The 15775-nt window shown below is 42.0% G+C and overlaps 2 protein-coding genes across 2 annotated transcripts in view; both read right to left on the bottom strand.

The window, feature by feature from the left end:
- Positions 1 to 15775, bottom strand: part of HERC6 (HECT and RLD domain containing E3 ubiquitin protein ligase family member 6) — a gene marked incomplete at both ends in the record, with an annotated part of 65613 nt that overhangs the window by 10667 nt on the left and 39171 nt on the right. The window contains 5 exons of the mRNA XM_081111489.1: positions 401 to 544; positions 3782 to 3907; positions 10751 to 10858; positions 11219 to 11332; positions 14911 to 15065. Coding sequence (XP_080967615.1) covers positions 401 to 544; positions 3782 to 3907; positions 10751 to 10858; positions 11219 to 11332; positions 14911 to 15065 — 647 coding nt within the window. The remainder of the gene's footprint in view (positions 1 to 400; positions 545 to 3781; positions 3908 to 10750; positions 10859 to 11218; positions 11333 to 14910; positions 15066 to 15775) is intronic.
- LOC308532196 (pyruvate dehydrogenase (acetyl-transferring) kinase isozyme 3, mitochondrial-like) lies at positions 994 to 3901 on the bottom strand. Its single transcript, XM_081109514.1, has one exon. It carries the CDS (start codon positions 2225 to 2227, stop codon positions 1022 to 1024), a length of 1206 nt encoding a protein of 401 aa, XP_080965640.1. The 5' UTR covers positions 2228 to 3901; the 3' UTR covers positions 994 to 1021.

The following is a 15775-nucleotide window of genomic DNA, read 5'->3' on the forward strand; positions in this document are numbered from 1 at the left end:
GCTGGAGCAGCTGCTCTGTGGAACATATTTTGAGTAGCAAGGCTCTATGTGACCTAATTTTACATTATTTATTTACTTAAAATAGTGTCATTTTTAAAAATTGATTTTAGAGAGGGAGAAAAGGAGGGAGAGACATCAATTTTAAAGAGATAACATGCATTGGGTTGCCTCCCATACATGCCTGACCATGCCTCAACTTGGATGGCACCCACAACCTAGGTATGGCCCCTGACTGGGAATCAAATCCATGACCTTCCAGTGCACGGACGATACTCCAACCAACGCAGCCCCACTGTCCATGGCCTAATTTTACATGATTATGTATGGTTCTCATGTTGTAATAGATGGCATAATTTTTCTGTTCTGAAAATAAAAATAAGAAAATAAATAAGAGACTTACACTGATAGGAAACCACATGTAGGAACCCTCTTCAGGATACATGAACATTCCATATTCTGTCTTGGTCATCTCTTCAAATATGATGTAGAAGAACTCGGACTTTACCCCATAACCCACAGAACGAATTTCGTTAATAAATTCAATCTGAGGAAAGAGAACACTCCCGGAGTTAAAATATAATGCCTTGACCTTTTGTAGAAGAGTTTCAAACCTCCTGCAGTCACCAGAATCCCACATGTCTTAATTCACTGCAATCTGTTCTCCCTCAATTTGCTCCTGAGCAGCAGCTGCCATGAACCCATTTATTGTCCGATTACTGTATACTGAGTGCATGGGGCTTTTAACTGCCATGAACCAAGTGAGGGGGATGCTAGCAAGACTTAGCATTCACCAGTTATGTTGACCCGCGTCTTAAACTGAATTTTGATGTGCTTTAATCCTCTGGGCCACTAAATCCCCTGATTCTTCTATCTTGTTATCTGTCTTCATTGCATCATTCAGACTTTACAGCTTTGGGCCAATCAACAACTATTAAATTTTTCCTGCCTCTCCCCTCTTTAGGACTTTTTTTTTTCTTTTTCTTTTTTAAGAAAGCGAAGTAATTTATTACTGTTTTGCCTTTTATTTAGAAGTGTCTCTGGGCTCTTTGCTGGGATTGCTCCAATCATTGGCTCCAGGTGTGGTCTTGTAACGGCGCCATGCTGACTTATTGAATATGGGAAGCCTCTCGAATGATTCACTTGAAAGAGCCTTCAAATTAATTACAGCATCCGTACCCACTCCTTCCATAGAATAGAGTTTTAGATCTCCTTGGAAATATCTAGCATACAGACGAGAAATTGGCAAGCCATAACCAAATCCAGCCAGAGGGGCAGCTCTTGAAGGCTCCAGGCTTGGTCTAGGAGCAGTGGAATACATGTAGTTAAAAAGACGATCTATTTTTCGAAGGGGGACACCACCACCGAGGTCGCTGATCTTAATGGACAAGTCTTCCTTACCCAGAGTAACAAGGGTTTTAACCGCGGGGTAGGCCTCTTTTCTGTCTTCATAGAGTTCAATGGTTGCTCTCATCGAGTTCTTGAACAACTCAAATAGCATGTGAAGCAGATGTGAGGGCACATAAACTACCTGAATAGGTTTGCCTGGAGCTTTGGCATTGAATTCTTCAACTTCCAATTCAGGGGCTACCATGTAATACTGTTCACATAACATCCTGGCGTTTTCATAGGCATCTTTCACGACATCGGCCACGTTGCAGGTGGGATCGATACTTCCGATGTGTTTGGGATGAGCAGGATTTGTGTCACCGCCAAACAGAAGCGTGTGCTGGTTGATAAGCATGCGGAAGGAGATGCGGTTAGTATAGAAGCGATCCAGGAAATACTGGATGTTACTGCTAGTGAACGGATCAAACCCAAACTTCTCCTTGTATTCAGTCACTCCTTGTGCCATGGTAGGAACCACATCGTTGTGTCTATTTCTGACTTGAATAAGAACCTGTAGAAAGTTATCTAAGACCTTTGGGTCCTCAGGGCTCTTATTTTCATACTCCAAAAGTTCAAGGAAGCTCTGCATATACCAACTCTGGACCAATCCCACTGACGGGCGGGTAAGCAAATTATCGGGCAGAAGATTAACTTCTCTCATGGAGTTGGCCAGGCGCACAGGAAGCTCCTTCCGTAGAAACCTGTATGACGTTTTCTCACACGCATTGTCTCTCCCGAAGTCCAGGAACTGCTTGATGGAGAGCGGCGACGGGGAGAAGCGGGAGTAGCGCTCAATCTGCTTGGGCACCGGCTGCTTCAGCAGCCACCGGAACAGCCGCATCCTCGCCGGGGCAGTGCCCGCACCAGCCGAGACGCTCCGGCGGCCGCAGGGGCCGGTGCGGCCGAGAGCCGCCGATCAGGCGCGTTCGCCCAGCGCGCAGCCTCCGCCTCGGCCTGGACGCGGGGATGCAGCTACCGCAGCAACAGCAACAACGGCGGCAGCGGCTCTCCAGACACGGCCCACCGGCCGCGGCTTCCCCAGGCCCCGCCCACGGGGGCGCCACGGGGGCGGAGCCGGCCGCCGCACGTGCGCGGCGCCGGAGGGGAGCGGAGGGGAGCGGAGGGGCCGGGCGAGAGGGGCGGGGCCGCCGCACGCGCTGGCCGCTGATTGGCCGCTGTCGCCTTGGCTTTCCTTTGTGGCGCGGCGCCGGTTGCTCCCTCGCTCCCGGGTCTCAGCCGGGCTGGCGGGTGCCGCTACCGCACGTCCCGCCCCCGACAGGGGCCTCGGTGGCCGCAAGGTGGTGGCGGAGGTGGAGGAGGAGGCCTGGGAAGAGGCCTGGGCCCACGCCGGGAATCTCATCGCACACGCCGCTCCTGGCCTCTCTCCAGCGAAGGTCCCTCTCCCGGGAGGCCTTCCCTGGAGGCTGGCTGTCGCGCTTCTAAGTGATCCTTCCATCTCCACACTGTGATGCTCAGGTTCTGTTCGCCACTTAACGACAGCGGCTGTTTCATGTTTTCCATGACCACCACCACCTTTGGGCAGAATCACATGTAAACTGGCTGGTTCTGCTTTGTTCCCGCCGCGCTCATTGGGACTTTTGATAAACAGCCCTTCCAGGCAGCCTGCGCCTGGCATCTTTCCAGGAACCATGAGCCCTGCCTGCCCATATCCCTGGGGTGGGAGATCAATATGAACTGGTCCCTCTTTTCTAAAGTCCAGTTTTGGACTTTGTGGCCGAGTGCACTCCCAGCTTTCCTCTCTAAGGAGTCCCTCTCTACTTCCTTCCCTGGATAATTTCTCTTTTTCTTTTTAATACAAGCATCACTAAACTTGACTAAGAGTCCTCTTTTTTGGCTGGAAGATCTTATCTATTGCCACTTTGATCAACTGATTCCTTGGCCCTAGACCAGAGGTCGGGAAACTGAGGCTCACGAGCCCCGAGTGGCTCGTTGGCCCCTTGAGTGTGGCTCTTCCATAAAATACCACGTGCGGGTGCGCATATACAGTGCGATTGAAACTTCATGGCCCATGTGCAGAAGTCGGTATTTTGTTCCTAGCCAACTCCCAAACATGTCAACAGGTGCATACAGAATCTGCAAAGCCACCCAGATAAGTTCACCCTAAATCAGGAGATCTTCTACTGAACTGCAGATAAAATATTGTTATTTTCAGTCATTAAGCTTTGGGATGGTTCATTATAGCCATAGGTAACTAATATATAATCCCAATGTTCAATTAAAACCCCCATTGCTTTTCTCTGAAGGGTAAGCAAGGAATTATGGAAATCATAAGGCTGATAACTATAATTGCAAATGCAGGTTCTTCCTTTGCTACATTAAATAATTACTTCTCTCCCACATTAGTAAAAATGTCCAATGAGACTTTTTACCGTACCACCAATTCTTTCCGAAGGTCAGTGACTTCAGCTTGGTTTAATCGACGCAGAGCATCATCAACTAGGTGACTTCGTCTGACTTGAAGTAAAAATTTTGGTGAAATCCTATGCGTAATTTGTGACTCCTAGAAAAAGAAATATTTTAGGAATCTTCACTGGAATATTAGGAAATATTTAACATTTCAGATAACCCAATTTTGTCTAACATACAATTATGCCTACCACTGCTACATATGCTCATATTGTAATTATTTAAGAAAAGAGCATCATATGCACACTATAGAAGATAAAAAGGTGGAAGAATCTGTGAAACTGTGGTATCTAGGAATTTTGTACAGAGGATTAATCATCGTGGATGTACAGCTAAATAATTAAAAGCTATCTCTGATCACTTATTTTAGTAAACATGATCCTTAAAAGCAACAGTGGTGTCTATGCAGAGACATTCTCCCACCAGTTTTTAAGAAGAGTGTTAGCACAATAATCCTCAAGAATATATGGGCAGTTTGGAAGCCGAGAGATAATGTGAGATGTAGGAAACAGACTAGAGGAAAGACTTGCTCAGAGATAAGTGTTCTCTGTTACCCTACATAGTACCTCCATTAAGCTCTTCTAAATTCTCAACATGCCCTCACCATTTCAGCTCCCTGCTCTTGCTTCTGCTGAACTCCCTGGGATTAGAAATCTAGTGTTGGAATTATTGGCCTTGCTTTGACCTTTAACCTTCCTGTAGGACTTCTGCTATATCACAAGGACAATAAAAGAATATTTAGGATTCATAAACCAATGCCACTATTGTGACAGCAAGACAGGTGGATAATAACTATCCTAGCCCAGGTTTCCAGACAGTGTGGTTGCCCATATTAGCACTCTATAGGCATCTCAGGTAAGTGCATGCATATGGCTCTGGGCTTGGGAAAGACCTGTCCCAGATCTCTGCTATTACCATATACTGAGAAATTATGTGATTCCACTAGATTCTTCTGGTTTTCCCCTAAGGTCTTTGTTGTAAAGAAACTCCACAACCCTAGCTGGCTTGGCTCACTGGCTAGAGTGTTGGCCTGCGGGCTGAAAGGTCCCGGTTCAATTCCGGTCAAGGGCACATGCCTGGGTGGCAGACTCAATCCCCAGTAGGGGGTGTGCAAGAGGCAACTGATCAATGATTCTCATCATTGATGTTTCTCTCTCCCTCTCCCTTCTTCTCTGAAATCAATAAAAATATATTAAAAAATATGTATTTAAAAAGAAACAAACAAAACAAGAAGCTCCATATTTGTAGGGAGATGGAAAAATGCCATTTCTAGTCTTTTCTGGTGGTGGGTCATCTCCTCCTGTGGCCTTGGAATCTGCAGACACTTCAGGAATACTGACTGCTAAGCTACATGTCCCGTGGCTCTGAGTGACGAAGTGGCCAGCAATATCCTGCACTGACTAGCAGGGAAAGGTGTATGCGTCCTGCTGTGGCCCAGGCTTCACTCGCCTTCCCATGAATTGGACTGGAAACCTGTGTATCTTGTTTTCCGGTCTCTCTACTCCCGTTCTCCATGTACTGGTCTCCCATTTCTACATTTGTGCATTTGGACTGATAATGTAGTTTGGAGCTTACCATTTTGACTAAGTCCATCATCTCTCCTCTGGAGGACAGGACTGTGGAACCTGCTTTGTGACTTCACCCATGACAACTACAACTAAGAATTTTCTTGTCCTCAAACATTTCCCAATCCTTCATAGTATGTAACTTGCCTGGGTCCGCGATGCACTCAACCCTCACTAACAGAGCAGACAGGCTAGGCAGAAAATTTCTATAGAAAAAAATAATGTAGAGAGAAAGATTTTCTTAAAGGGAACTTAAGGGAAAGTTAGGTTTGGGAAGGAAAGATTTAATCTATTTTCTCCCATTACCAGGAATGTCAGGAAAATTGAAAAAAAAGGTGGCTGGGAAACAGAAGAGATGAGCAAGTCAATATGATGACAGACACTAATAACAGTATCTAAAAGGAGAGTCCTTAACTATGGAATGCTTTTAGCAGGATGTACTTTGTCCTTCTAGGTTGATTATTGTAAATAAACTACAGGCCCGGTGCATGAAAATTCATGCACTTGGTGGGGGGGGGGGGTGTCCCTCAGCCCAGCCTGCGCCCTCAGACCGGGAGCCCTTGGAGGATGTCAGACTGATAGCTTAGTCTCGCTCCCCAGGGGGAGCTGGCCAAAGCCGCAGTCTGGCCTCCCTCTGTGGGAGGTAACTGGCTGGGCGATCAGGGGACAGTGCTGGCTGGCGAGTGGCCAGCCCTGTCCCCCCGATCACTGTCCCCTCCCTCTGCCCACTGGCACCCACCTTGGCTGGCCCGGCAGCGCCCACTCACTGGCTCCGCCACCTGCTGACCGGTCATTCAGCCATTTGGTCAATTTGCATATTAGGCTTTTATTACATAGGATGTGGTGTTTATGGACTTACAGGCATGGCTCATTGGAAAATGTCATATAAGCTCTATGATTAGTAGGGAATGAAAAGGTAATACTTTATTACTGAAATGACTCCTTTTGTGCATGTGATGCCCCAGACTTTTCACTTAGATGGCCCATCTCCTTTGAATTATTAGCAAAAGTAATAGGTATGTTTCTGATTCCTGTAAGTCTTTAAAGTCTCTCTTATAGTCTTTATTTTTTTCTTTTGTTAATCCTCATCCAAGGATATTTTTCCATCGATTTTTAGGGCGAGTAGAAGAGAGAGGGAAAGACAGAAACATTGATGTGAGAGAAACACATCAATTGGTTGCCTCCCAGGCTGGGGAGGAGCCTGCAACCAAGATACATGCCCTTGACCAGAATCGAACCTGGGAGCCTTTGGTCCACAGGCCAACGCTCTATCCACTGAGCCAAACTGGCTAGGGCTCTTGTAGTCTTTCTATAAACATCGTAGAAAATAGATATGAACCTTTCCTGAGGAATGGCCTAGAAAACAAACTTCAATGATCAAAAAATGTTTGGAAAATCTTTAGCATAATGTCTGGGCATGTGGTGAGTATAACTGAGAGTATAAGGCTGATGGTGACAAGTGAGACAAAATACCATGTAAGTGTTTTGTGAGAATAATACAACTACCAGACAAAGAGTGGAAGGAAGAGAATAAATGGAAAACAATAAATTCACTGGAATCAAAATAATATCAGTTGGGGCTTACAAATGAAGCTCCAAGACTTTTTAAAGAAATTATTATTTATTGATTTTAGAGAGATAGGATGGGGGGTGGGGGGAGGGGTAGAGAGAAACATTGATTTGTTGTTCCACTTATTCATTCACTGACTGCTCCTTGTATATGTCATAACTAGGAACGAACCCACAATCTTGGACTATCGAGATGATGCTCTAATCAACTGAGCTATGCAGCCAAGGCTCAAGCTCCAAGACTCTTAAACAGATATGAATATCCAAATAGTAACAACTAAGAACTTAGTGTAGTCACTAAAACTGGATAGAGGAGAGAAAAAGAGCATTTATTTGATCATTTCAGTATTGCTCATAGTAGGAAAACAATGGATATTAGCTGAAGAAAGTGAGGCCTCAGCCATTATATAATAACTAGAGGCCTGGTGCATGAATTCGTGCATGGGTGGGGTCCCTAGGTCTGGCTGGCGATCAAGGCCGATTGTGGCCATCTCACCGAGTCCCAATCGGGGCCAGGCCGATCAGGGCCAGGCCAATTGGGGCTTGCCAGCCAGGGTAAGCAACAGGGGGAGGGACTGGGGGAGGTTGGCTGTGGGAACACACTGACCACCAGGGGGCAGCTCCTGTGTTGAGTTTCTGCCCCTTGGTGGTCAGTGTGCGTCATAGCGACTGGTTGACTGGTCGTTCCAGTCATTCTGGTCGTTCAGACATAACAGTCGCTTAGGCTTTTCTATATATAGATGAGAAACGTAAATTAACATTAAAATGAGCTGGCTGGTGTTGCTCAGTGGTTGAGCATTGACCCATGAACCAAGAGGTTGATTCCTGGTCAGGGCACATGCCTGGGTGGCAAGCTTGATCCCCAGTGTGGGGCATGCATTGGGCAGCCAATCAATGATTCTCTCTCATCATTGATGTTTCTCTCTCTCTCTCCCTCTTCCTTCCTCTCTCTGAAACAAATAAAAACATAATTTAAAAAAAATTAAATTGGAATATCATGGCTAACCCAAAGAATTGGAAAAGATCACAGAGCTTGGTAACACTGTATTGATTATAGTGTAAAAGAGGCATTTCATGCATTGCTGGTGGTAACATAAATTGGTACAACTACTATGCATGGAAAAGGATTAACCATTAGTCTACCTTCCTATCTGGATGATTTTTCAGGGGAGCCAAGTAGCTCTGATTGATGAGGAAAAGTTCTTTACAGAAAAAATAGGAGAGAACCAAGATGGCGGCATAGGTTAACACCGGAGTTTGCTGCTTTGAACAACTACTTCAAAAGTGAAACTAAAAGACAGAGGGACATCACCCAGAACCACTGGAACGCTGGCTGAGTGGAAGTCCTACAACTAGGAGGAAAGAGAAACGCATACGGACACTCAGAGGAGGCGCAGCGCTGAAGTCAAATTCTGAGGTGCGGAGTGCGCGCGCGGAGCGGGCTGGCGGCGGAGGGTGCGGTTGGCGTTTTCAATCGGGAGGGAGTCGCAGACTCTGAGCTCCAGATCCGGGCGAGTCTTTAGGGACCCAGACTCAAACGGGAGAAGCGGGACTGTCTGGCTTCGGTCAGAGCGAGTGCAGCTTTCTCTCCGAGCTTTGCAGCCATTGCTGGGACTCAGAGAGGCAGAGCCCCTGGGGACAGGACTGAGAGCGGCCATAACTGCTCTCTCTGGCCCACCCTGTTGATCCTGTGCGACCAGCCCCGCCCAAGCCCTGCACAGAGGCATTTGCCGGATAGCCTCAGGCAAAGGCTAGATTAGCACCTCCCTAGAGGACAGAAGTTCTCTCACTGCTGACACAGCTGATTCTCATAGCCACTTGGCCTGGAGGGCAAACCCTCCCTGGAATTAGCTACAAGACTGCACACAAAGGCCACTAGGGGGTGCACCAAGGAAGCATAACAAAATGCAGAGACAAAGAAACAGGACAAAATTGTCAATGGAAGATCTAGAGTTCAGAACCACACTTTTAAGGTCTCTCAAGAACTGTTTAGAAGCCGCCGATAAACTTAATGAGATCTACAAGAAAACTAATGAGACCCTCGATGTTATATTAGGGAACCAACTAGAAATTAAGCATACACTGACTGAAATAAAGAATATTATACAGACTCCCGGCAGCAGAACAGAGGAGCGCAAGAATCAAGTCAATGAGTTGAAATGCGAGGAAGCAAAAAACACCCAACCGGAAAAGCAAAATGAAAAAAGAATCCAAAAATGCGAGGATAGTGTAAGGAGCCTCTGGGACAGCTTCAAGCGTACCAACATCAGAATTATAGGGGTGCCAGAAGATGAGAGAGAGCAAGATATTGAAAACCTATTTGAAGAAATAATGACAGAAAACTTCCCTCACCTGGTGAAAGAAATGGACTTACAGGTCCAAGAAGCACGGAGAACCCCAAACAAAAGGAATCCAAAGAGGACCACACCAAGACACATCATAATTAAAATGCCAAGAGCAAAAGACAAAGAGAGAATCTTAAAAACAGCAAGAGAAAGAAACTCAGTTACCTACAAGGGAATACCCATACGACTGTCAGCTGATTTCTCAACAGAAACTTTGCAGGCCAGAAGGGAGTGGCAAGAAATATTCAAAGTGATGAACACCAAGAACCTACAACCAAGATTACTTTATCCAGCAAAGCTATCATTCAGAATTGAAGGTCAGATAAAGAGCTTCACAGATAAGGAAAAGCTAAAGGAGTTCATCACCACCAAACCAGGATTATATGAAATGCTGAAAGGTATCCTTTAAGAAGAGGAAGAGGAAGAAAAAGGTAAAGATACAAATTATGAACAACAAATATGCATCTATCAACAAGTGAATCTAAGAATCAAGTGAATAAATAATCCGATGAACAGAATGAACTGTTGATTATAATAGAATCAGGGACATAGAAAGGGAATGGACTGACTATTCTTGGGGGGGAAAGGGGTGTGGGAGATGTGGGAAGAGACTGGACAAAAATCGTGCACCTATGGATGAGGACAGTGGGTGGGGAGTGAGGGCGGAGGGTGGGGCGGGAACTGGGAGGAGGGGAGTTATGGGGGGGAAAAAAGAGGAACAAATGTAATAATCTGAACAATAAAGATTTAATTAAAAAAAAAAAAAAAAAAAGAAAAAATAAAAAAGTAAAAAAAGTAAAAGTTCTTTGCAGTTCTTTAACTTTGGAAGAAATTATAATATTAGAAATGTTGCTGTTTTGCAAACTTCAACCAAAACAATGGATGGAATCTAATATAATCATAGAGGACTATGCAAATTAGCTGGGATGCTGTAATGTCACAACTGATCTACAAGTGGCAGAGAGCTACAGGAGGGCTGGGCAGCAAGCTAAGAGTGGGGAGAGCTACAGGAGGGTGGAGCAGCAAGCTACGAGCAGAAGAGAGCTTACCATAGGTGATGGGTGGGTGGCCACCTGAGGCAAGTGGCAGTGAGCTACTAGGAATGGATTCGTGCGCAGGGCTACTAGTAATTAAATAAAAGGTTAATGGTAAACATGACAATGGAAATATCATGTGGTCACCAGCTGAACCCACTGATGAATGTTAGCATAAATAAGAGTGAAACAACCAGAAATAATGTGCTGAAGTATGGAGAGGTGAAAAGAAAGTGGGCCTAGGATTTGCTTCAAAATAATTCAGCAAAAATACTGACAACTACAAAAACAACAACAGTAATAAATAAAAGTGTAGCAAAATGTTGATGACTGCTAAAACTTTGTGATGGGATTCATTACACCATTATTTCTATTTTGTATATGTTTGAAATTTTTTCATAATAAAGATGTAAGGCATACATACCAGTATTTTCATAACAGAATCAGCTTGCCATAATTTAATTTTGGATAACAAATTAAAGATAAATGGAAATTCACTGAAAATAATGGGACTGAAGTTTCCTGCAGTTATCTAAGAAACAAACAGGTAACAGTTTTCATAATTAAAAGAAGAGAAAAAACGTCATTCCTTTACTTCATCACCTTAAATTATTTCCCTCTATATTTTTCTAGAACCTGTTTTTAAGAATCCAAATTACTTAGAAAGAAATTTCTAAAAAAATGCATTTGTTTTGTGAGTGAAAGATGTTTAAGTTTTCAATGATCATCAAATTTAGCATATTCAGCATTCCAGTAAGGACATTTTCAAATGTTGATTTGTCAATGTGATACCTACATACCTACATAGCTATTAATGTGTCCCCCTTTAAAGTATGGAAATATTTAGAGCCCTCTTGGTATTTTCACTCAGAAGTGAAAATGTTACTCTTACCAGGTTGTCATCTCTATAGGACATTCTTCTTCTTACTTCAATAAAGTTCAACATAGTGGAGAGTTCATTTATGATGAAAGTGTTCTTTGGTAGTTGACAAGTAGCTTTGTTTACCTTAAAGAGAATATGACCTGTGAATATCATTTTCTATTCAAGTCAAACCACAAGGAGATAACACTTCACACCTGTTAGGATGGCTACCATCAAAATGATAAGAGATAACAAGTATTGGTGAAGATGTGAAGAAAAGGGAACTCCTGTGCTTTGTTGGTGAGAATGTAAATGGGTGCAGCTACTATGGAAACAGCATGGACGTTTCTCAAAAAATTGAAAACAGAACTACCATATGATCCAGTAATCCCACTTCCGGGTATATATCCAAGGGAAATTTAATCACTCTCTCAAAAACTATCTGCACCCCCATGTTTATTGCTCTTGTTTATGGTAGCTAAGAAAGAAACAACTTAAGCATCCATGGATGGATGAATGAATAAAGAATATGTGATATTCATTCATCTATCTTATACACTTCTTTCATCATGTCACATATATAATGAAATATTATTTAGCCATGAGAAAGAAGGGAATCCTTACATTTGGGACAATATGGATGGACCTTATGCTAAGTGGGATAAGGCAGACAGAGAAAGACAAATGCTGTATGAATTCACTTATATGTGGGAGCTAAAAAAGCTGAACTAATAGAAACAGAAAGTAGAATGATGGTTGTCAGGGGCTTGGGGGTGAGGGAAATGGGGAGATGTTGGTCCAAGTGTACAATCTTCCAATTATAAAATGAATAAGTTCTGTGGATCTAATGTACAGCATGGTGATTACAGTCAACTGCACTGTACTATATTCTTGAAAGTTACAAGTAGATCTTAAGTGTTATCACCACAATAAACAAAGAGTAATTACTACATGAGGTGATGGAGGTGTTAGCTAAAGCTATGGTGTTAATCATTTTGTGAAATATAACGTGTATCAAATCAACACACTGCACATCTTAAAGTTACACAATGTTATATGTCAGTTATATTTCAATAAAGCTTGAGAAAAAGAGAAATATACCAGTTTAGAAATAGTACTATAATAGTACTTCTGAAAAGCATTAACCCTTGTATGTAATATTTTTCTCCTATTGAGATTAATATTTTATGGTGAACTTTGCTCTGATTACCATTTAGCAATTTATTTGTAAAAGCATCTTATTTTATTTTTATTTTATTTTTTTTTTAATATATTTTTTTTTATTGCTTAAAGTATTACAAAGGGTATTACATATGTGTCCATTTTATCACCCCGCCCTAGACAGTCCCCTAGCCTCCCCTATCCCCCAATGTCTTATGTCCACTGGTTATGCTTATATGCATGCATACAAGTCCTTTAGTTGATCTCTTACTCCCCTACCCCCTGCCCCCCAACCCTCCCCGGCCTTCCCGCTGCAGTTTGACAATCTGTTTGAGGCTGCTCTGCCTCTGTATCTATTATTGTTCAAAAGTTTATAATGGTCTCTATTATCCATGAATGAGTGAGATCATGTGGTATTTCTCCTTCATTGACTGGCTTATTTCTCTTAGCATAATGCTCTCCAGTTCCATCCATGACGTTGCAAATGGTAAGAGTTCCTTCCTTTTTACAGCAGCATAGTATTCCATCGTGTAGATGTACCACAGTTTTCTAATCCATTCATCTACTGATGGGCACTTAGGCTGTTTCCAGATCTTAGCTATGGTGAATTGTGCTGCTATGAACATAGGGGTGCATATATCCTTTCTGATTGGTGTTTCTGGTTTCTTGGGATATATTCCCAGAAGTGGGATCACAGGGTCAAATGGGAGTTCCATTTTCAGTTTTTTAAGGAAACTCCATACTGTCTTCCATAGTGGCTGCACCAGTCTGCATTCCCACCAGCAGTGCACAAGTGTTCCTTTTTCTCCACATCCTCTCCAGCACTTGTCGTTTGTTGATTTGTTGATGATAGCCAGTCTGACAGGTGTGAGATGATACCTCATTGTTGTTTTGATTTGCATCTCTCGGATGATTAGTGACTTTGAGCATGTTTTCATATGTCTCTTGGCTTTCTGAATGTCCTCTTTTGAAAGGTGTCTATTTAGGTCCTTTGCCCACTTTTTGATTGGATTGTTTATCTTCCTTTTGTTGAGTTGTATGAGTTCCCTATAAATTTTGGAGATTAGGCCCTTATCAGATATGACATTGGCAAATATGTTTTCCCACACAGTGGGTTTTCTTGTTGTTTTGTTGATGGTTTCTTTTGCTGTGCAGAAGCTCTTTATTTTGATGAAGTCCCATTTGTTTATTTTCTCTTTAGTTTCAAGTGCCCTAGGAGCTGTGTCAGTGAAGAAATTGCTTCGGCATATGTCTGAGATTTTGTTGCCTTTGGATTCTTCTAGAATTTTTATGGTTTCCTGTCGTACATTTAAGTCCTTTATCCATTTTGAGTTTATTTTTGTGTGTGGTGTAAGTTGGTGGTCTAGTTTCATTTTCTTGCATATATCTGTCCAATTTTCCCAACACCATTTATTGAAGAGACTATCTTGGCTCCATTGTATGTTCTTGCCTCCTTTGTCAAATATTAATTGAGCATATTGGTTCGGGCCGATTTCTGGGCTCTCTATTCTATTGAATTGATCTATATGCCTATTCTTGTGCCAGTACCAGGCAGTTTTGAGAACAGTGGCTTTGTAATACAACTTGATATCTGGTATTGAGATCCCACCTACTTTGTTCTTTTTCAGGATTGCTGCAGCTATTCGGGGTCTTTTTTTATTCCAGATGAATTTTTGGAGAGTTCGTTCTAGATCTCTGAAGTATGCCGTTGGTATTTTAATGGAAAGTGCGTTGAATTTATAGATAGCTTTGGGTAGTATGGACATTTTAATGATGTTGATTCTACCAATCCAGGAACACGGTATGTTCTTCCATCTGTTTATGTCTTCCTCTATATCTTTTTTCAACGTCCTGTAGTTTTCTGAGTAGAGGTCTTTTACCTCTTTAGTTAAGTTGATTCCTAGGTAGCTTAATTTTTTTGGTGCAATGGTAAACGGGATTGCTTTTATAATCTCTCTTTCTGAAAGTTCACTACTGGTGTATAGAAATGCCTCAGATTTCTTGGGGTTAATTTTGTATCCTGCTACATTGCCAAATTCATGTATTAAGTCTAGTAGCTTTTGGATGGAGTCTCTAGGGTTTTGTATGTATAATATCATGTCGTCTGCAAATAAGGACAGTTTTACTTCCTCTTTTCCAATTTGGATGCCTTTTATTTCTTCTTCTAAAAGCATCTTATTTTAGCTAATTTTTAATGGAATGATATCAACTGAATTCTCTTCTTTTATTGAAAATGCTCTGGCTCCTCTCCTGTCCCCTAACAAGGTTAGTAGCCTAACCTTGGTTACTTCTAGATTATACTGTGCACTCTAATGAAAATGTTAAACCACTCTCATATTTGAGTAGTGTTTGTGTATCTAATTTATTATATGTAATATGTAATATATTCCTCCAAAGTCTATCCAGTTAGCAAAACAGGCAAAATTTTGAATTATTAAAGCTGAATAAAATATTCTCTTTCTGTTGTGAAAAACATAACAGAACAAGACTCCAATTGGCTGGGAACTACGAGATTCGTATTTAGTAAGATGGTATATACATTCCTTTAGATGCACACTTACCTTATACACTTCTTTCATCATTTCTAGAAGAGCTTTAAGATTGCAGTTATTCTGAGGTGTTTCAACCCAATAAATCATTTGAGCAATGATGGCTGATTTAAGCATCTGGACTAGTGTGTTGAGAGAAGACTCTTGCAAAGATGCCCAACACTGCTCTGAGGGATGCAAAATCAGCCATGATAAAGATATACTCCTCTGCCCCCCTAAAAAATACTCCTTCAGTTTCTACTGGGTTCTTTAATGTGAGAAATAGATATTTTCCATTTCTGATTACAAAACCCATAAAATATGTTTTCTAAGGATATCATCCTGGACAACATTTATTACAGAAAAAATATTTTCCCTGATTAAGTATCATTGGAATTAAAAGCTCAAATTCGGGATTCTAAAGAAATGTGTTGATAGTTCATATTTATGCTTGATTACTTGATTGATTTCATGATTGTCAAACTGAAAGTTCTATAGGTTATTTATAAAGTCTGAGAACATACATAGGTGAATACACATACACATACAATGTCATCAAGGATATTTCCAATCTGTAAAAAATAATATCTATGTCTTCAAACTTCATACACACCTGGTATATACGGATATATTTTTATATAAAATTATATCAATAGCAGTATTTTAATATTACTGAGGTTACAGTCTAGATTATTGTACCTTTACAGGACAATTCTCAGAAAATAAACCTATCAAACATTATAATATATTATCAAGCTAATGCCATTAAAACAGTATGACCCAAATGCATGAAAAGCAGATCAATGTAGCACAATTCCCTAAATGGATCCAGCTGCACATGAGAGGTTAGATATGATAAAGGTGGCATTGCATATTAATGGCAATGAAACAGATCATT

The sequence above is a fragment of the Myotis nattereri genome, assembly GCF_964212035.1.
Source record: "Myotis nattereri genome assembly, chromosome: 1".
In the NCBI taxonomy this organism is placed as follows: domain Eukaryota; kingdom Metazoa; phylum Chordata; class Mammalia; order Chiroptera; family Vespertilionidae; genus Myotis; species Myotis nattereri.

What these genes read in the sequence shown, in the direction of transcription:
- LOC308532196 (XM_081109514.1), bottom strand. Translation starts at nt 2,227, where the DNA reads ATGCGGCTGTTCCGGTGGCTGCTGAAGCAGCCGGTGCCCAAGCAGATT.